The following is a 23,482-nucleotide window of genomic DNA, read 5'->3' on the forward strand; positions in this document are numbered from 1 at the left end:
CGATAGATTATTAATATGTTGTAACATGACATCACTATTTTTGCTCGCACATAGACAATTTACGCACACACTTGCATTTCATTTTTGGTCACACTTTCGAAGTTTGACAGTCGTTCTATACTATCCTATTTCTATGGTTGCGAGTTGTACGTCAATTGTTTTTAAATTAGCAGATTAAAAGAGGTGTACGAGTGGCCATTCAGTAAATTGAACAGGCCTTATTGGAGCTTGGTTGATTGTGACCTTTAAAAATTAAAATTTAGAATAGGTAAATTTTATTTTACGTTTTTTTTACTAAACTTTTTTAATTTTGTACCACCTATGCAATTATAAGCCCCCTCCAGACTATGCGCGTGAATCACGGCGCGACTACTTAGCGGAGCGAACATACCGCGACGTTGACCTAGACTCCAAACTTGCACAACTTCACGGCGATTTCGCAGTTTGGTTCGCGGCAAGATGGCGCCGAAGCGTCAGCTGATCGGATTTAGTTTGCGGCAAGGCACTGATTCAAACTGGGAACTGTGAAATTGATTTTTGGTTGATCAAGTTCGCAGCCAATATAACCAAGTAGCCGCCATAGAAGGTTATGACAGTTCAGATTAACCGACTCGTGAGCGAATCGCGGCGCGATGTGATCGCGAGTGTGGAGTCTTGAAAGTTCGCGCTTCACACTCGCGTTCGCGGCTTCGCGTTTCGATTCGCGCACGAGTGTGGAGGGCCCTATAGGTATTAACTTTTTCGTGGGTAACGGTCCAACAAAAGTTTCGGTTTCGGCCGAAACGAGAACCAAAACCGAATCTTCGGTTCCGGCAAAAAAATGTGTTTCGGTCGGACACTAATTTCAGACCTAATAAAGTGTGGGTGTAATTGGTACTTAAGTTCTGATTGCTGTCCCTTACGGGCGCATGGTACGCGTGGAAGCTAGATGATATTGACGCCAATTTTTATTTCTGATGAAATTGTCAATTTGATTGTCTCGTCTGGACGGATCATAACTTTTACATTGTCTGTGGTTGGTATTGCCATTTCATTTCATTAAAAAAACTACAATGAGGTTTGTGTGCGCGTGTTATTTCACGAATTTTCGGTCGGCGTAATAACTGTTATTGTATTTACAATGTATAGTTGTTGATTTTAAATAAATATCACTAAATATTTAAAACGTCTGATGTGTAAATCATCCAAAATGGTTTCGGGCAGTACGCGTGTGATACAAGTCTCCAACATCGCGCCTCAAGCGACCAAGGATCAAATGCAGACCTTATTCGGTTACTTGGGTAAAATAGATGATATTAGATTGTATCCGACTATCCGAGATGTCTCCTGCCCGGTTCAGTCTCGAATTTGTTACGTGAAGTATTATGATTCGGCTACTGTCAATGTAGCGCAACATATGACGAACACGGTGTTTATCGACCGCGCACTGATAGTGATTCCCATGCAGTCAGGTGAGATCCCTGACGAACATAGGGCCCTGGAGATGTCAAGCAATGGTACCCTAGTGCCAGGCCTTAGTACGGTGGAGCCGCGACTCCCCGCTCATGTCATTAACACATTGGAAGGTGTCCCACCAAGCCAAGTGATACAAACTCATGACCCTAAAATGGTATCATTAGGATTACCACCATATCCACCTCTTCCTGCATCCCATGACTCGAGAAAGATTGAAGAAATCCGAAGAACTGTTTTGGTGGGTGATGTAGGGGCCTTGACTTACCAACAGTTATTAGATCACTTTGGAATGGCAGGAGAAGTAAAGTACCTTCGATTCTGCGAGCGTGATGCAGACAAACAAAAATATGGCCTAATAGAAATGTCAGAGCAAGAAAGTGTATTAAAAGCTTTGCAACTCAATGGTTCTACTATTGAAGGTCAAACTATTCGGGTGAGCATAACTTTTATTACTCTTCTGTTCAATAAATATTTACTAGCTTTTGAATGCAACTACTGTGTTCTATGTGGATAATTGGATAGCTTTAAAATTCCAGCTTTTGTAATATAATTTAATAAGTAGAGAGAAATAACTAAATCCAGTTACATGTATTACTGTCAGTTGCCTGTCTAATATGAAATAATCAATCATTTCAATCAATGTAGTAGTTTATGAGTCACCCAAGTATGTGACCAATAAGCCGCTCCTGTACAGTCAGTTACAATTTCTTTTTCATCTAGTACTATTTATATCTAAAAACTTAAATTATAGTGAGTAAAACTTTACATACGAAACTTCTACTCACATTTTCATCTTGAATGTTCATGTCATATTTTATGTTAATTCAGAATGTTGTTTTAATAAATTAATAGTTTAAAAAACACTCGAAAAACACGCTTATGATACTATATTCCATCATGGAATGTCAGTGCCTATCTTTCAGCTTCATCATTAGACCTTGAAACCTAATCGTGGTCAAAGTTCATTACAAGACCTTTCTAACAAAACCAAACACAGCTAAGATACAATGTTCCATCATGAAGTTCCAGTTAATATTTTCCGGCTCCATCATCAGATCAGTTTGGCAGTACCATATTATTGTATTGTCATCAGAACTACATACAACTGCCAATTTTCATGACGCTATGATCCTTGGAAGATGGTTAAATTAGTTACCTTAGATTCCATTACATAGTTGCATACAGGTCGACCTAATAAAAGTGTGTGTAATTAGAGAGTAAGAGAGTGTAATTCCGATTATATGGTGAGCAAGAATTGTGTGATACTTTATGTATAGTAAGTGGTTGAATACACAGTTATTTCTTAAATAGAAATGTTTTTGTGGGCAGTTTTAATGACCTAAAGTTCATTAACACCACCATAGAAACAAATCTGTTCTTATTGTTTTGTAGTAGCTTTAGACTCTTGAATTAATTTCCATATAAATTTCTGGGATTTGGACACATCTTCTAAACTGATGTTACTTTTCAGGTACTCCATGCAACCCAGTCAATCTCCAAACCTCAGACCAAGAGCAATGAGGCTGCCCAACGTGAGATTGAAGAAGCCATGTGCAGGGTCAAGGAAGCCCAGAACCTAATCTCTGCAGCCATAGATCCAGTCATTGGGCTTCTTTCTAAAGACAAACGGAGGTTTGTATTTTGATATTAGTAAAGATTCATTGTACATATAAGATGGGTAAAGTCTAAGGAAAAAAGATTGGCTCTTGTTTGACAGCTGAAATAATTGGTGCTGTACTGCACCATCTGTGTTCAGTGGATTGTCAAACATCTTTTAAAAACCAAAGTTTCCACATAATGTATGAAGCTATAGAGCACCACCTATGTGAACTCTCAAATTCAAAGCACATTTTTTTATTACGCGGGTCTATACAGAGCGAGCATACACATGAGGCAATTTCCTCACGCACGAACCGGCCAGTGTAGATGTGCCTCGGCCGAGGTGGCGCGGTCAGGCGAGGAAAACGCGCACACCGCCTCTGTCAAGGCACGACACACTACGCTGCACTACACTGGCTGGTATGTGCGTGAGGAAATTGCCTCGCGCATATGCTCGCTCTGTGTGGACCCGCCTATTGATTCAAATAATTTATACAGCATTACAGCAAATGAATACATTGTGAAATTTATAATAGACAGTATTTATCAAACTAGGTAAATGATACAGTCTAGAAAGGACAAACAACAAATGTTAGAAAGAAAGAATAATATAAGACAGAAGATGCTTCTGTTTAAGAGTTGGCGATATGCTGTCAGAACCAGGGATCGGAAACCGGTATTTTTTGTATGGGAACGAAAACGGTATTTTTTCGTTCTTTGTTAATTATTTCATTCCTAATCGGGCAATCTAATAATACGAAGTCGTTATCTAAAAACACAACTGAGTCCTACATTTTGAGTATAAAATAAACCGAAATATATGGTTATTTCGATGTTTTTGCAAAAAACCGGTTCCGATCCCTGCGTCACCCAATGGTACCCAAGAGAGGGAGAGAGAGGAGCAAAGAGACCTCTAATGAGATGGGATGATGACATTGCGCAGGTAGCTGGCCGTACCTGGAGCAGAGTGGCAATAGATCGGAGAGAGTGGAGAAGGTTGGAGGAGGCCTTTGCCGAAGGGCAAGCAGGCAAAGAATACAAAAGATGGGAGATAATAGAGAGATAGTAGTACTGTTCTTTGTCCTGTAAATAAAGGCTATTTTATTTATTTCTATTTATCATGGGTGTTTTCTATGTATTTAAGTATTTATAAATATTTATATATTATATATATCGTTTTCTAAGTACCCTCAACACAACGTCTGCAATTAATATCTGAACTGTCTAAAAACAATCCCCGCAGACATTTTCTCAGCAACAGAGTGGTCAAAGCGTGGAACAAACTACCAGAAGAAGTGGTCTCAGCACTGAATATCAATCAGTTTAAGAACAGGCTAGACAAATACTTACCAGTGCAAATAATACAATTTAAGTGAACATCACTCAGATACAGGCAACTATCAGTTGTTTCAACTGCCTGTCTGATTAATAAATAATAATAATAAGATTCTCGCTTATCCATCGTCTCACAGAACTCCATAAATTCTTTACACAGATCCATCCAACTACTTGCAAATATATCACATTCCGGTGCTGATGCGAGGAGCGCGTTAATATATTGAAGAGCGCGGACAAGTCGGGATTTGCCATGGGACATAGTGCGTGTTTTAGGCACAGCTTTCAGGGTGACGAGTCGAGACGAGAGTAGTCGGAAATTAAATTGGGCTTTAGCCACAGATCGTACGAACAGGCGTACGAGCTGTGCAACCAGGTCAGGGCAGGCCGAGTTCCCCCGTAAGACATTACCTACAGTAGTCAATAGCCCGTAGTTACGCCTCACCTCTAAGGAATTACACCCTAAAACGCCAAACAGGAACTTTGGTGGGTACAAATATGGGTAATACCCGTAAACCTTTTTGTATAAGAAAGGCTTTCTGAATTTTTTCCGGAAGCAAGATGTACAGTCAGCATCTAAAGTAGCGGATGAAACAACGTGCCAAAAGTATCTGATATTCCGTATAGCTTTTCCAAATATACACCGTGTCCAATATATTTGGATACAACTATGACATATCATAAAAATAACTACACGATACCAAATGACATGAAAAGTATATTATATTAAAACGAAACAAATAACAAATTATTACAATAATTGTTTTGGAATTACTCCGCCTTTAAGTTTCCGAACCAGCCTTAAACGTTTCTCGAACCCGTCACATGCGGCACGCACTGCTTCCATAGGCATTTCATCCCAAATAAGCTCGATATATTTTTTTAATTGGTCCAAATTTGATATTCAGTTTAGACAGCATATACGACCATACAAAAAAATCCAAACAATTGAGATCCGGAGAGCTGGGAGGCCATTCATTCTTGGGTAAGAAATCGGTTAAATTTGCTTTACACCAGGCTTGAACGCTGTTTGCGGTATGGGAAGGTGCTCCATCCTGTTGAAAAATGTAAATTAGGAGCAACAACTTTCTCCAGTACGGTTTTGTAATATTCAGCGTTGATTTTAACACCTTTATCGATGAATATCAAAGGAAGTTTGCCCCGCTTACACACTGCTCCCCAAACCATTACTGAGGGGGCACCCTGAAATCTTGGAACGTATTTCTGATTCTCTGGAATATCTGCCATCTTGGCCGCCCACAACCGATCATTTTGAGCATTGTGGGATTGCTCTAAAACAAACAGTTTTTCATCTGAGAAAACGAACTCATCCCCAGCGTGCCACGAAAGTATCGTATTTGATCGCTCGGCCCTTTTCTGCTTAGAAGCCTGGGAAAGTCCATGAACTTTACGTTTTTTGTACGCATAACACCCGAGATCGTGTATCAAAATGTTATGGACAGATCCTCTTGAAATATTCAAGTCGGCTGCTAGTTTTCGAACGGAGCGATGGTTTTTACGTCTAATTCGCTCCCTCACAATTTTGACTACCCGATCCGTTCTCGCTGATCGCGGCCGACCCGATCTCCTACGATCTTCCGTTGAGGAGGTCTCTTTGAATCGTTTTAATGTTTTATAAACGAAATCACGTTTGATTCCAGGAGATTTCATCGCTTTGAAAATGTCACTAGGGCACTCGCCATTACAGTATTTGGTAACAATTATTTTACGAAATTGCTTCATCGTGTTTTAACCATGAATGAAATGTAATAGACATTTGACGTTACTGTATCTTGTCTCTGTAAATATATATTTCAATTTTATAAATAGAACTATTTATTTCGAGCTTCAGGTATTTTATACCAGTGCGAAACATATTGTATCCAAACTTATTGGACACGGTGTAGATTAATTTATAAAATTCGCGTTCAAAAGCATATCTTTTACAGTCTTAGTTGTTCTATATTAAAGACATCACTTTTTGTCAAGCTGTTACAGAATGGTAGATACTTATAAAGCGTTATTTGATCCGCTACTTTTGATGCTGACCGTACTTGTCCTCATGCGGGTTCCAAATGACCGATGCGGCTTTAACTCCGGTGTACACTAACTAATTTAATAGTCCTAACGTCATCGAAATCTCGCGCATTCCGAACCACAAACCCTAACCTCCGATAGCAATTAATAGCCAACGCATTCACATATTTGTTGCACAGACTTTAGACATAAAATACAATCAATGAATATTTGATACTAGCATTAATTTCCTTTGTATGCTAAATGCATTAGGAAGAATATTTATAGTCTGTTTGTTTTTTGGCATTAGAAAGGTGTAGTGAATAATCCTTTCCCATCGTTTTTTTACGGAATCGTACGAACGTGTTATGCTATTTCAGTCAGTTTCAGTACAAAATGTACTGAGGTTGACTGAAGTAGCATGATAAATACGAACGATCCCGAGAAAATACAATGGGAAAGGATTATTCACTACATCTGTAAATGATTTTGACGTGTCTTTTTATTGAAAAACAAATCATATATGATCATTCTCATTCTTTTGCGTTCATAAGTAATAAGTTACTGATTTAATAAAAGTGTTTACCTTTTTTCTAATGCTAAAAAAATTTACTATAGTCAAATACAATTTTACATTTCAAATAAAAGATGTTTTGATCTAATGACAGGAATAGGTGATAGTAATTAGCTAATTATAAGCTGTTTATTTAATAATTAGACTTAGTTCTAAAGTGATTTAAAATTTAGAAATAGTAACTAGAATCAGGAAAATAATCAGTTAAGTATTAAGTTATTATCATCAGTGCCGGATTAAGATATTTTGATGCCCTAAGCATTTCTAGACCATAGTGCCCCCTCATCAAGATTACATCGAATTTTCTTGGTAATTTGAGTGACTTTTATTGCCGCATTACTGTTGAGAATTTAATTTTCAATCCGTTATCATTTTATCACGAAAATTGACAGTGCTGCAGCAGTAATGTTGCAACAGTAGGTACGAGTAATACTGCTGCAGTCACCATGATGAATGTCACCTTTATCAAAGCTGACCTAAACGAAATGACCGAAATTATCTATCTATCATTGTGTGCTTTATACTATGCGATTAAAATTAAAACCTGCTTTGGTTCACAAGGTTCTCGTAGCGTAACATGACTTATGCACCTGCCCAAGAGTAACCCGATAGTTTTTAACAGTGTATTTTGATTATAATTGGAGCAGACTTTGGAATAAACAATGGTCAAGTGTAAGCAAATTCGAAGACCGTGCTTCGCATAAGGCCGGAGGCCGATCTTACCAATGTCGCAAGTGTAAGCGAAGACGTAGGACGTAGGCCGTGCTTTGCACAGGGGTTTTGCAACCTCAAGAGCTTTCCTGCGAAGCTTATTCATGTGAGGGCAAAGGCCGAGCTTCAGTGGGGGCTTAGCTCTGACAAGTTTTAAGGAATTAATTCTCAGCAAGCTGGAAATCATTTTCCTACTTCCCTTTGGTCCTAAATGCGTGTAATCCGAGTTTGCTCCGTCCCAGGAGGTGTACCTTCAGGAGGTGTACCTATCGAGTGGTTTGGCAATCCAAGGAAAAAAATATCTCCTAAGGATCTCTTAGCAACAACAACAAATCGTTCTTGAAGAAATTTTTGAGATAAAAATGTACGCACACCTCCTGGGATTGAATAAACTCGGATTACACGTATTTAGGACCAAGTGAAAGTATTAAAACGATTTCCAGCTTGCTGGGAATTAGTTCCTCAACACGCTATTTTTTTATCTAATTTGATTGACCTAAGTCGTGAAAGTTTAAATCAGTGTTTTTAAAGGCAAAGTCTAAGATTTAGCTTTTTATAAGGCTGACGCGGAGCGTTCGATCAGCGCGTGTGAATGAGGCCAAAGGTCGAGCTGGAAGAAACCAGAGTGGGAATGGCTGAACGTTCGGAGCGTGTTCACTGTTCATACAATACAACCAGTGGTGAAGTGTGAGCAAGGCAGAAGGCCCAGCTGCGAGAGAAGAAAGCTTGGAATTGGATCTATGGGCAAGTGAAAATGAGGCAGAAGATCGACTTTTGCATAAAGTATAAGGCCTACTAGCCTAGCGTCGCATAAGACCTAACGCCGAACTGCAAAAGAGTGGCTTCAAAACAAACATATCACGGTTCTCCTACTACTTGGCCTTTGGCTCAACTCGAAAGCACGACTTGATAAGATGCTTTTGGTTTACGGAATTCGCGGGGCCCTTTATTTTGACAATTAGGTCGTAGGATCGCGGCACTGCAGCAACTCGGCCTAGCTGACGAATCTGGCGTGCAAGAGTGCAGAGTTCGCTACAATATCGGTAATCTACGAAAAAATCGGCTGGCCATGGTAAGATTTTTGGCCATGAGCTTGGCCAAAAGCTTGGTTTTTGGCCCCAAGGCCCTCCGCGTAAGGTCAAAGCGAAGGCCTACGTTGGAGACGTGCTTACGTGTCCTCACTCTCTTACCTTTATGACCCTTCGTTATTAGATGGGTACTCGTACTTGCACACGTATCATGAAGTTTCGTGTACATAACATACTCCACTACGACTACGATGCTGATGCAACCTGCACGTTTTTTTTTCCTCCGATTTTGGTGCCCCCCCTAGACGTGGTGCCCTAAGCAAGTGCTTATTTTGCTTAAGGGTTAATCCGGCACTGATTATCATTATGTAACGCCTATTTGTGTTGAATTTTGGAATGGAATATTATAACAAAAGTTTACCTTTTTACAAGCTTTTATTTAACTTGCCCTGTTAGTATGTATGGGACAAATCTTGCAAGTTAAATTTGACCCACTTCCTGGTTTCCGATGAAGCTGAAAATTTGCATACATATGTAAGTCGGGTGACAATGCAATATTATGGTACCATCAAGCTGATCTGATGGAGAACTAGCCAGATGGAGATGTAGCCATAGGAACTCTGTGATAAAACAACGCAACTTAATTGTGTTTGGGGTTTTTAGAATTATCTCAATGAGTATTAGTTGCCTGTGGAAAAAAAAGTAGTCAGCGATAAAAGCTTGTACCAAAAATAATTGTGCCAAAAACTTATTTGAAAACTAGTGTTATAAAAGTTAAAGTAGTGGGCATGTTTTATTTCCATAACATTGCTTAGAAATATTCTTAGTTGACCTAGAAAGCTGAAAATACGAAAGTTAAGCCCGAACAGAATACTAAAATGCAAATAAATTTTCAGAAGCAGATCTCGGTCGCGGTCCAGACGGCGCTCGCGGTCGCGCTCGCGGCGCTCGCGGTCGCGGCACCGCGCCAAGCGCTCTCGCTCGCGCTCGCGCCATCGCGCGCGCCGCTCGCGCTCCCGGCACCGCCACCGCTCCAGGTAACGCGACCATTTGGTGCCAATTCTATTACGATACACACTGATTAATTTGTCCACGCGCGGGAGATGGACAGGAAAGGTGATCAAATGGAAAGGGCGTCAGTGCTCTAGAAAGAGAGGAGATCCACTTGATTATACATCTACATAATCTCATTTTGACAGTCTACATGATTCTCAATTTATAATTGAATATGAAGATACAAAATACGTACAAACATTTGGTTTTTATAGAATTTATCAATAATCGCGGGCGTAATATAATCCACGATGTACGGTTTTTTGGTACAATTTTTTTAAGGTCGAACAAATATCCATGCTCAACACATGAATAAATGCCCTTACCAGAATTTGAGCCTGGGACCATCGGCTTCATAGGCACTACCCATGAGTGTAGAGACGTCGTCAAAATATTCTGCAAGATATGAAAAACTCGTGAAGATGGAATGTGTACAGTCTCGCTATCTCATGTATCTTCACTCGACGGTTATGCAAAACAATATCGTGGACTTTATTCACGAAATCATCATTAGTCTCTTAAATCGGCCTTCTAGAGCATTCTTTGTATTGGTGATATGTTCACTCTGAAATTCTGTAATCCACTTGTATACAATTCCTCGGAAAGAAATAGATACCCCATAAATTATTTCAAGCCGAACTTCGTCTTCGTCGCCGAGTCTCTGATAGTTTTACCTCGAAGAAAGTAGTGTTTAATTAGCACACAAAAGTCACCATCACCATATTCCAATATTTTCCCGACCTCGTCAGTTTGAGATTTGAGAATCTTATTTCAGCCAGCAAACCAAAGAGTTAAGAATTACACACACATCTAACAGTTATAAAAATGTTGTATGCTTTAGTTCTTCTTCTTTATTTGCCATGCCCTAACTGACGTCGGCGACCACCTTTGCCATTCTCTTCTGCTCTTGGCCATTCTTGCCAGTATGCCTGCGTTATTCACGTTCGTCCATCTCTTAATGTTGTCAGCCAGATGAACCTCCTTCTTCCCCTTCCCCTCTTGCCATAAATTTTTCCTTCCAATGTTAGTTGTAGTATATTAGGTTTAGGTTTAAGATGTTTATTTCTCAAAAGATTACAAATAATCACTTACTGAGAAATACATATTTCAAATTAACATAACACAAAGGAGAGGGTAATTATGCAACTTTCAAAGCCAATTTTAAACTAAATATACAACTAAGTAAACTATACTACTACATATTAAGAGCAATTCCTAGCTGAGCAACTTTTCAAATCTCGAATTTTTGAAGCTATGTTTCTGTCGCGCTGCGGTGGGCGGGAGCTATCTAAGTGTGAGTGCGCGCACACAGATGCGAGACGCGAGCGCCCGCTCATTGCGCGCCGTTCCGTTGACATTGCCGGCGAGCCGGCCGGAATTCATCCTGCGCTGCCCGACACAAGTTGTTTTTGATGTTATCACATAATATTGTTTTTAATTATTATTTTAACGACCAGTTTGGCCTAGTGGGTAGTGACCCTGCCTACGAAGCTGATGGTCCCGGGTTCAAATCCTGGTAAGGGCATATATTTGTGTGATGAGCATGGATATTTGTTCCCGAGTCATGGGTGTTTTCTGTGTATTTAAGTATTTATAAATATTTATATATTATATATATCGTTGTCTAAGTACCCTCAACACAAGCCTTATTGAGCTTACTTTGGTACTTGTCAATTTGAGTAATAATGTCCTATAATATTTATTTATATTGATTATTTATTTATTATATTATACTGTATCTAGTAATTAATTCAGATAAAGACTACAAAAAAGAATGAGGTCCTTGCTTCGGTCGTCGTACCTATCCGTGACAATAAGTTGGGTGTGATCATGGTGTGTTGTGAAATTTTGTAAGTAGGTATGGTTAACCTACAATCTAAATAGTAGTAGTAGTACGATGGGGCTAAACTTGTGCCGTCTTATTGAAGAACGTATCACAATGACAATCTGGGTTAGGTATGTTGGGTAATGCCGGACAATTTTGGGACCAATTGAGAGAACTCGCGATTTTTTTTTCTAGATCGTGTCAGATTCTTGAAGTACGGAGCAAATCGTTAAATAATAACCGTAGATTCAGCCTATATTTTGGTAATCTTCAATATATAAAGGTTTTAGTTTTGTACACGTGTAAAGATGAAACATACTTTTTTTAGGGTAACGAGTGTTTTGCCATCAAGGGTTAACATCGGATGGTGAATAATAGTTGGTTTAAATGGAAAGAGAATAAGGTATCACAAAGAAATAGGTCCGGAGTTTAGCCTTCTCCTACGTATATAAATTGCAGCCAACAATACAAATTTAAAAGTTGTCAGCGAATGTTCTATTTTTCGTATTTTTGTATCCGATCTTAACCCTGATACAAACATTTGGTAAAATTGTGGCTCTCAAACTTTGATACTTATGTCATAAGGCAATTTGATAAGTAAACAATGTGCTTACAATTGCGATTTTGACGGTAAAATATTGCAATTATATATATATATAGTTGATATACAATCTTTTTTTGGATAAAATGTAAGGATCGTATGCAAAGAGTAAAGTAATAGTCGTAATAGAATAAAATATATAGGAAAAGAGAGCCCTCTTGAAGCATTTTAAGGAAACTAATTTCGAAGTGCTATCTCTATTTTGTATCCGAAACTAACTATATATGTGTGCGTTCACATCTACATATGCATCCGTATGTGTAGGTACTTTCGTACTACATAATATTAGGTCTACTTCGGCGGTATACATGTTAGTTTTTTGTTTGATTTCTTGTAACTTTCATAGTTTTTCTGTTTACAAGATATTAAACAAAATACTAACTTGTAAGCCACCCAAGTAGACCTAATGTTATGTAGAAAGGTTTTAAAAAGAATGGAATAAAGAAAACAATACAAAAGAAAACAGAAACATAAGCACAGGTAAACAACATGCGGTCTAATCGCTAAAACGCAATCTCCAGGCAACCTTTGGGCAGCGGAAATTAAAAAAATGTCATTGTCAGTAAGTAGGTGTACATACACATACATACAAAATAGACTACCTAAATCTTTTCCTTTTGATTTACCGTCGCGTTGGTACTGGATAATAATAAGGGTACGAAAGTGTGATCAAGAAAACAATAAATGTGATAATTAAGTAGGTAAATTGAAGAAAATTTAAAATTTGACCTACACTGCTGTTTTTTAAATGGGTAAAGATCGTATTGTTTCTTTCCGATCTTTACCTGGAAGGGCCAAATTGGATATTGGTCTACAGCAATCCTAGGTCTGTTTTTGATTGGATTGTTTTATAAATAAACATCTAAAACGAAATTATACATTAACACAATTACAAAAACAAACACATTTTCATCACAATACACAAAATAAATTACAGGGCCTGGACCCGGGTATGTCCTTAAACTACGTCAAAAAGAGAGGTATGGGCACTGTGAATGTCATCTCGCCTTGTGTGGTAGGGCACAGCACAGCGGATGTCATTCCAGATCTAGAGCAGAGCCCAACTGGGGAAGTACCTCCACCTTACAGAAAACCGCAGCCAAATAACACTAGACCCTACTCATAGTGTTGTGTTCCTGCCGGTGAGTAAGGTTGCCAGAGCTCAACGAGGGGCGGGGGGTTAGGGTCGGCAACGCGCATGTAACTTCTCTGGAGTTGCAGGCGTACATAGGCTACGGATACTGCTTACCATCAGGCGGGCCGTATGCTTGTTTGCCACCGACGTAGTATAAAAAAAAAAGGGCGAAGATCGGATACACGAAATTTACCTTGCTCTATGTGATTGCGCATAGCACGAGCCTGATATCCCTGAGTGGCGCTGGGACACTGGCAGTCGAGGCAATGAAATGGCATCTTACACAATGTTGCCAACATTAAAAAAGAAAGCCAAATTAGGGAGAAATGAATTTGCTACGTTCTTCACCCACATCCGGTATTATCCCAACATACCTTAATCGTTGAACCGCCGCATTTCAAAATGGCCTTTATTTTGATATCGGCTAGCCGTAATGTAAATTTGCTATCTAGTGGTTTACTTGTGACGCACAAGTGTGAGCAATGCAAGACAATCAAATTGTTAATGGGTATTTATGATGTTTTAATCAAAATAAGCAGGTTGTACCTATTATCCTACTTAGCTTTGTTTATAGGCCTTTTATAGTAAACATAACTAAACATTAGCACTACATGACCTGCAATGTAAAAAAATACAACAAAACGGTTTGAAGTGACAGGCCATTACGGGTACATTTTAGAATAGAATAGAATATAAATCTTTATTACGAAACCATGGTACATAATAGTTGTTACATTAATGAGTGTGAAAACACATGGCACCCTTTTCTTAGAACTATGTGGTATTTTGGTTATATTACGGCGATCGACTGTTGGTTTTTGGTGTATTTTTTCTCATTTTAACCATTAACATGTTATGCCCATCACTATTCCTTCTGTGTACGTATATTTAGAAACTGTCTCCGCCTCTAATTCGTGCGATAAGGACAACTGCAGCTCGGACTAAAATTCACACGCAAAAAACTCAAAAATCGAGGTTTCGCTCTCGACTGTTTCCTCCTCCAAAACGCAATCAATCTTTATGAAATTTTGGAAACTGCAAGAGGAAGAAATAATCTATGCCGCTATGTTTTGATTTTTTGGATATTTTTTGTCATATTTGTATACTGTGCCTTTTTTTACAGCCAATTCAATTGAGCCGTTTTTGCGATTTTCGAGGCGCTGTATCTTTCTTAAAAATAAAATAATCCAAAAAAGCAAAACATAGCGGCACAGATATTGATGATATTGATCTTATTTGAAAAAAACACTGCTCTAGGTTGAAAATCCAGGGAGGAATCAGTCGAGAGCGTTTGTATGGAAAAATCGCAACTAGGAATTCCTCTTAAAACTAAAGTGGGTAGATATAAGCAACGAAAATATGCATTTCTGTATATATGTCCAAAATAAGATATTTTCCTTTTTTTTTCACCGTAACCAAAACCTCCAACTTTTTCTCCATTCTTTTAAGTACTTCCACGTTCGTAATTCTATCGGTCCAGGATATTTTTAGCATGCGCCTATATAGTGAGAGTCAGAATGGCGGGTGTACCTAAATAAAATTAAATGAAAAGCATACCATATTTTTGTACCTAATTTGTACTATTTACTACCTCGTTAAAAAAAATTGTACCTCGTTAAAAAACAGGTCACCCGCCATCCTGACAGTCAGAATGGCGGGTGTACTTTATTACGCTATGATCCCGTGGTTATTGATAAATTCTATAAAAGCCAAATTTTTGTACCTTCACATTCAATTATAATATGAGCCATTTTATTTCTGGTTTCCAAGTTTTACTCATTTTATATTTTGCTTGCTATTACAATTTTGCAGGCGTTTTAATTTTTCACGTTATCGATCTAATTTTGAAGAAAAAACGCAAAGGTACAATTATTTTAATTACGCCAGGATTTAGTACCTTTAATGTTTAATCTGTCAAGTTCAAATAACTCAGACAATCATGTTTTAGAAAAGAGCAGGCGCAATTTCAAAGAAATCTTCCTAAGAAAAATCATGCACTTAAATGTTTGTTTTTCACTGATTGTTGGCGATTAATCAAATAAAAGCCGCAAATTATGCGTGTTTGTCAGAATATTATTGTGATGAATTTTATACCTCTTTGGGGGATATCGATGATGTCCTTACTTTGCTGAACAATGCAAAGTACCATATATATTTCTTCTATGACTACGACTAGTGGCTCTGTCAGATGTATTCCTCGCGATAAGATCGGTATGCTTAAGCATGTAAAAACAAAAAGATACTTCGTTCAGTCATTTTCACAGCGTAGCCGCAATGGTCTTAAGCGCCATAGACCGTAATGGCACTTTACGTTAATTTCGACCATATCGAACATTTTCCAAAAAACGAAACGACAGAAAAAATATATGTAGCTATTGAACCCGCTTACAAAATTTCTCGAGAATCAGTTGAGAATTATTTATTCTTCTTTGTCGTTGTACTCTTTGCCATGGTAAACTGGTAAACATGGTAAATCAGTGTCATGGTAAACTGCTGACATCAGGCGTACGATTTCTCGCCAGTTTTCATTTCGTCATTTTTTTGTATTAGGTAGCATACTTATATAACGGAGATTTAGGATCCATGCTTAAGAGGCAACTGGAGTGGTCATTTTTCCGTACAAACGTACTCTACTGTTTCCTCAGTGGTTTTAGGAGCAACAGCAATGATTTATTCAACACAGATTATTATTATTAATATCTGTGTAATATTTTTGTTTCTTAAGGCGGTAGTGCACTTCAAATATTCGCAAAACGGCCTAATTTACTCGCCGCAAAGAGAAGTTATGACATCAATTAGCCTTAAAATCAAAACAGTCCGACACAGATAATTTAATTACCATTTAGATCTCAAAATTTCGTTACATTTGGTTAAGTTTTAGAGGAGGAAACAGTCTATCGTTTTTTGAGATTTTTACGCAGGATTTTTCACCTAACCTAGCGTTGTCCTTATCGCACAAGTTTTAGGAGCCGCTTCCATTAGCGATACGGATATATTCGCCTAAAATATTAACACGCATAATTTGCAGCTTTTATTTGATTAATCGCCAACAATCAGTGGAAAACGAACATTTAATTGCATGATTTTTCTTAGGCAGATTTCTTTGAAATTGCGCCTGCTCTTTTCTAAAACATGATTATCTGAGTTATTTGAACTTGACAGATTAAACATTAAAGGTACTAAATCCTGGCGTTATTAAAATAATTGTACCTTTGCGTTTTTTCTTCAAAATGAGATCGATAACGTGAAAAATTATAACGCCTGCAAAATTGTAATAGCAAGCAAAATATAAAATGAGTAAAACTTGGAAACCACAAATAAAATCGCTTATATTATAATTGAATGTGAAGGTACAAAAAAGGTACAAAAATTCGGCTTTTATAGAATTTATCAATAACCACGTGATCATAGCGTAATAAAGTACACCCGCCATTCTGACTGTCAGGGTGGCGGGTGACCTGTTTTTTGATGATAACTTTAAGTACCGTGCGGTACACATTTTTTTAAACGAGGTACTAAATAGTACAAATTAGGTACAAAAATATGGTATGCTTTTCATTTGATTTTATTTAGGTACACCCGCCATTCTGACTCACCCTATATAGCCACATTTCAAATGCGTCTATTTTCTTTTCCATCGCTGTATTCAGAGTCCAAGTTTCGCAGCCGTAGAAGAGCACTGATAGTACATAACACTTTACAAGTCTCCAACGAAGTCTTAGGTTAATATCCTTTTTAGTATATATAGACTGCTTTTTTATAAAGGCGTTTCGTGCAATCCCTGACACCTATTTCCTGCTCCATGTCCCAGTCCTTGTTCAGCCAGCAGCCCAAATACTTATACTTTTCTACTTTCTCTATTGGTGTATTATCTATTCATAAAACGTGTGGAGTTGTATTAGATTTGCTTACTACCATAAATTTAGTTTTGCTAATGTTAATTTTCAACTTGTAATGATTTATTTTCGTCTTTGATGTGAGCAGTCTGATTCCAGTACAATTTTTTAAGTATTTTAGCGTCTTTGCCGTCAATGTCTGTTTGATAGATTACTTCCATAAGTAGCTGATGATTTACAGTGTCGAATGCCTTTTCGAAATCGATGAAGCACAAAAGTACATCTTTTTGATGTTCCAAACAGTTCTGTACCAGTACTTGGATTGCTAGCAGAGCTTCTCTTGTTCCTAGACCGTTTCTAAAGCCAAATTGAGTCTCGCTGATGTAGCTATCTATCTTACCAAATGTTCTATACTGTAATACTTTAAGAAAAACTTTTAATACATGGCTCATTACACTGATTAACAGGGATTGTACAACCGGTTTTATTTAATACCTGTAAATAAATGTTATTAGAGGTATTGTTTTCATTTCGCTTTTGTTGTTACCGCTATATAAAGACTATTTACAATATTAATTACCTTTATTCAATACCGCTATTCATTGCACTTGAAAGGTAAGATGTCTATCAGACACTACTACTAAAACACAACAAATAGGTGTAATATTGTAACGTCACACGATAATATTCTGCAAGTATTATTACTAGGCACTGAATAAGAAAATACTATTATTAGGTGTTGAATAAGAAAATTAATTTACGACGTATGTCATACACACTATTATTTCACTTTTCTGTAAGTCTGAAATATTTTTACAATTTAGCAATACAGCAAAGCACAACGTATTCGAAGAAACAAATAAAGAAGTGTTTTGACATTGACATGTATTACCGGTAATGGTTTTTAAGGGTAACATGTCAAATACAGGTATTGTTGTCTAATGGAAAAATTATTAATTATACCGGTAATCAAAGCTTTAGTGATATAAATAGCAAAATACAACTATAACCGGTTATACCTAATTTAAAACCGGTAGTCAGAATACCGGTAACGATCCCTGCTGATTGAATGAAACTGAATGAATATAGATTTTCATTGCACATTTAAGCGTTAGGTTTCTTGGGGATTGGCAAGAAGGAGGACTTAAGCCAATAGTCCGGAAGGACTCCCGTATCATATATTTTATTAAACAATGTGACCAAGACATTAATTCCAAATTCATCTAGTAATTGAAGTAATTCTCCATGCAAATTATCAGGCCCTACAGCTTTTCCGCTTTTAAGAATTTTTATGGCTCTCATTACATCTTCTTTTACAATTGGGGGACCCTCATATTCGTCAGGGTTATTTCCAGGCTCTAATCTGGTGTCATTTTAAAAGCTTCTTAATATAATTTACCCATTATGCTCATCAATATCCGTTATTAACTTGTTTTCGCAATTTGTCATTTTATCAGTAAGACGTTTGCGTCTGGTGTTTGTGAAATCTTATACTTTTTTATGTAAGTTAAAGCTATCGTGTTTCAGGTCAGCTCCTCTATCTCCCCGCATTTCGATTCCAGCCGCATATCCCTTTCACGTCTGATTAATGATCTAATTTTATTATCTATGTTTCTGTATTTTACTTTGTCTGTTTCCTTGTACCTTCTTCTTTCGTCCATCAAGTTTAAAATTGCTTTTGCTTTCAAAATGCTACTAATCTTTTCAAAATGCTTTAGTTAAAGCCTCTAAAGTCAGTTTACTTATCAAACAGTCCTCGTATTTAGAAAATATAATTAATCACAATTTGTTATCACTTTCAGGTCCCGCTCCCACCACCGCGGGCGACGCTCTCGCTCACGCTCGCGCCACCGCAGCTCGCGCTCCAAGCGCGACCGCTCCAGAGATAGAAAAGATAAAAAGGATTCCAGCGAGAAGGAGAGAAAGGACAAATCCAAATCCCCGGCGCCTCCTCCCAAAGACGTCGAAGAAAAAGAAGAAAATAAGGAAGAAGTCGAAACGAACGGGAACGGCGCCGAAGTAAAATCGAAGGCGTCCACTCCCGCCGACGATAAGCCGGAACCGGACAAGGAGCGCAGCCCGGCTAAGAGGGAGCGCTCTCGGTCGAAGGACAGGAAGCGCGACCGCTCCCGCTCCCGCCGCCGCTCCGGCTCCCGCTCGCGCAGGAAGCGCTCGCGCTCGCGGCGCCGTTCTCGCTCCAGAAAACGATCGCGCTCCCGGGAAAGAAAGCGGTCGAGATCGCGAAAGCGCTCGCGTTCGCGCGATAGGAAAAGATCTAGATCTAGGGATCGTAAACGTACTCGGTCCCGCGACAGAAAGCGGTCTCGGTCCCGCGACCGCAAGCGCTCGCGGTCCGGCAGCCGCCGCAGCCGCTCGCACCGCGACTCCAAGACGCCCCACGACAGGAGGTCTCGAGAGCGCAGCCCTAACCTTAGCACTATAGAAGAGAGGGATGGTTCAACCGTTGACAAGGCCCCGGACATTGCGGAGGACAAGCACTCCCCTGACAACATGGACATTTCGAATTCTCCATAAGTTATACGATTTCAATTTAAATCGTGACGGCCTCGATAGATTTGTTTCTACAAGTGAGGTTTTAGTTTCTATGAATTGTGATTGGACATTTTTTCCTTCTGTCTTATAAGCGTAAATAAATAAATAGCAATAATAATGAAGTCTTATTTTCGATACCACAATGTTTTTCATTGCACTTATGCGAAAAAAAGTAAATTTTCGAAATAATTCTTACGACAAGCCATCGCTATTGTGTACAGGAGGCAATGGCTGACGATGGCCAGTAGAGGCGCGCGCAATCTGAAAGTAGTCGGTTTTATTGGCACACTTCAAAGGAATCGTGGTGTTTGGTGTTCACACAGTCGCCCGTGGCGTTGTTTAGGGTATAATCGACCTTTGTACTTACAAGGAAAGTTACCCAACTGTCCGGTTCCGATTTGATTTATATACAGGGTGGCACTTAACTATGGTATTTGCTGAAAGTATAGTGTTATCTAATTAATTTTGAATCAAATTATTATCATTTTAAAGCTAGGTTAAGTAAAACAAAAAGACATTAACAATTAAACGTTTTATTATAGGTGACAATCCTGCCGCTATAAATTTACTATTTACATTTGCACATGACACATGTCAATCACTTCACATTCCTAAAACAATTTTACACAATTTACATGCCATGTTCAAAAGTACCGCCATGTCTGATTATGCAAGCTGCTGCTCGTGCTCGCGTATGTCGGTGTACTTGCGACAAAATTTGGGTGCGGATATTTCTCCTGCAGAGAATTTCAAAGGCGACCGTAAGCCTATGCTTCATCTCTTCTGCGGTGTTACACTCTTTGTACATCATGTCTTTTAAAGTACCCCACAGAAAGAAATCGAGCGGCGTTAGGTCCGGAGACCTAGGTGGCCAACGGCGTGGACCAATCCACTGACGCCCGAAAAGTTCAGTTAGTTTACGTCGCACTTCATCTGTGGAATGAGCTGGTGCTCCATCTTGTTGGTACCAGATAAGTTGTCTTTCGGCCAATGGCAAATCTTCGAGATAATCATAAAGCTCCGTATCTAAGAGGTTCATGTATCCCACTCTATTGAGAGTTGGTGGTAAAACACAGGCCCTATAATGGTGTTTCCGTGAATTGCCGCCCAAACGTTCACTGACCAACGATATTGGTGTCCTGTATAACGATATTCGAACGGGTTTTCTTCAGCATAGACATGCTCGTTACGCCGATTCCACATTCCGTTTCGTGTGAACAAACTTTCGTCGGTCCAAATTACGCGTTTGAGAAACTCTCCATCGTCCGCCAACCTTTCCAAAAGCCACCGACAATATGCTTCCCGGACAGGACAGTCTCTAGGAAGCAAAGCCTGAACCTTTTGAATTTTGTACGGGTGACGGCCGGCACGTTTTAATATTCGTAGTATTTTTGTATCATTCGTTTCAAAATGTCGGCCCACCTGTCTCGAACTTGCTCTTGGAATTTGATCGAAGTATCGTAGTACCCTCTCTTCAAATCGCACAGCATGCTGCACAACGCGTCCACCGCGTTGGTCGTCCTGCCCTGTTCGTGGTACGATGTTCCTATTGTTGGTAACACGATCAATAGCACGCAAAATTGTCATATGCCCTGTTGGATGGTGTGGCGGGTACCTGTTTCGGTACTGGCGTAAGGCTTAGGCGGCATTGTATTTGCACTCCGCGTACAAAAAAGCAAATTTAAATAACCTCTAGCATTCAATTGAGGCATTTTGAGATATTTTTAATACCATATCAGATATTTTGCCAATGACAACGTCAGCTGTATTCAATCAATCGTCAAGCAAAAAACTGGCCAGTATTATTAAGTCTTAAAAAGGTTCGTCGCTACATGATAGCTTTGTTACTTTTTTAAATATTCTTGACGAAGATATTTTACAATTTAAACATTAGATTAACTTGTCAATAAATTATAAAATTGTAACAAAAATTAAGTAGCAAGTATAAGTGTAGTCCGGCAAACCAAATGTCAGTAATTAATAAGAACGTAAAAAATACTATCATTCTAAACAACATAGACAGTATGATTTTGTTTGTCTTTAGTTGAAATGAGTTACTTCCTTGCCAAACTATAATTGCAAAATTTGGTTGGTTTAACCTTTTTGTTTATTATTCATAATCGGCAATCTCGTCCTGTCAATTCCTACACATGTATAGGCAATATGTCATTTATTTTGCAGTGACATGTAATTGTCATTTTTTTATTTTTGATACTAAAGGTCATTGAACTTATTTTTGCCCGCTCAACTTGCTAGGGTTGAAACAGGCGGATTTTTGCACTAAAGTTTAACAAGATTTATCTCCAGTGCCGGATTAACCATTAAGCAAAATAAGCACTTGCTTAGGGCACCACGTCTAGGGGGGCACCAAAATCGTTGGCATAAAAAAACGGGTAGTTTGTACATGAACCTTTGTGCGTCGTGTACAGGGCACGTAAACGCGTCTCCAACGCAGGCCTTTGCCCCTACGAGGAGGCCCATTCCATCAGGCTTGCAATATATGCTGATTTTTTCCTCATACTTTACCCATTGGTTCGTGGTTGATTTTTGATTTCCAGCATTCTGCAAGTCTGTCAGCCTTTGGGCCAAAGGGCCTTACACCCAACGTAGAGCTCAGTTTTAGAAAGCTATTTGTCTGCAACCCTCCGTGGAGCTTGTTCTTCAGCCTTCTCGGGGTGTCGAATTTAATAGTAGATCTGCACTTTTGTCTTAATTTATAATTATGTCGTGTCCGAATTTCGCTCTCTTGCAACTCGGCCTTCGGCTTCGCACCGAAGTCTTAACAGGTTTTCGAGGATCGGAATTTGTCACTCATGCTGCCCGAGCTCTTGCACACCAGATTGGTTTGCGACGTATTGCATTGCACACGGCCAAGCTGCAGAGCCGCGATCGTGCGAACTTATTGTCAAAGTTTTATGATAAAAACTGATGACGGAATTAAAGGCTAAGAAAGGCTAAGGCACGAAGTTCGAAAACCAAAAATATACGGTTTTATTTGAACCGAAGGTTTCCTTTAGCAGAATTAATCTTTGTTTTCCTAAGATGTAATTAAGAAGTGATGCCACCCAGATTTTTGATTCAGGTTTATTTCAGCTTCGGCGAAGTCAGTCAGTCGGAGGTCAATAACTGTTTAAGTTTAGGTTCTAAGTTACGTTTGGTATCATTTTCGACAAAATCTAAAATGTAGATCATACCAAATTTCATTCAAATAGGTGCAGCGGTTATTGATTCCCCACATAAACTGCCACCCTCCTTTACACATCCTTTCATCATTTTTTAGATTAAAACTATCCCATGTCCTTGCTCGGGACTAAACTAATTATCTCTATACCAAATTTCAACTAAATTGGTTCAACGGTTGAAGCGTGAAGAGGAGTAATAAAAAAAATGAATATTTTACATGTTTCCACTTCGGAATGGTGTCAATGTGATAACATACTCGTAAATGAGTTCGGCATTCCCGATTTATACGAAAACGATACCAAACATAGCCTACTAGCTTAACTGATATAGATATCAAGATAAAGTTGAGCGCCCACCCCCCTGCTCTAAAACTGTACACTACAAAACTTGGTGGCTCTGGCTCTGGCCACTGGCTCCACTTCTTAACTAAATCAACCCATGGGTCCTAACTCCTATAGGGGCCATTCCTGCCAAAGGAAATCTTCGGTTCGAAACGCCTATTTCATCGGCTGCAACTAACTCTAATCAAGTGCCCTTTTGCGCGAGGTCAAATGCGAGCGAGCAGCAGGAGAGCCATG

The 23,482-nt window shown here is 38.9% G+C and overlaps 1 protein-coding gene across 1 annotated transcript; it reads left to right on the forward strand.

Annotated features, from left to right (window-relative positions):
* The first annotated feature begins 842 nt into the window (after positions 1–842).
* On the forward strand, positions 843–19,858 carry LOC133527394 (probable splicing factor, arginine/serine-rich 7). Its single transcript, XM_061864377.1, has 4 exons — positions 843–1,888; positions 2,927–3,087; positions 9,615–9,755; positions 18,971–19,858. Exons 1-4 carry the CDS (start codon positions 1,172–1,174, stop codon positions 19,701–19,703), a joined length of 1,752 nt encoding a protein of 583 aa, XP_061720361.1. The 5' UTR covers positions 843–1,171; the 3' UTR covers positions 19,704–19,858.
* The last annotated feature ends 3,624 nt before the right edge of the window (positions 19,859–23,482 follow it).

This window comes from Cydia pomonella, chromosome 18 (genome assembly GCF_033807575.1).
Source record: "Cydia pomonella isolate Wapato2018A chromosome 18, ilCydPomo1, whole genome shotgun sequence".
NCBI lineage: Eukaryota > Metazoa > Arthropoda > Insecta > Lepidoptera > Tortricidae > Cydia > Cydia pomonella.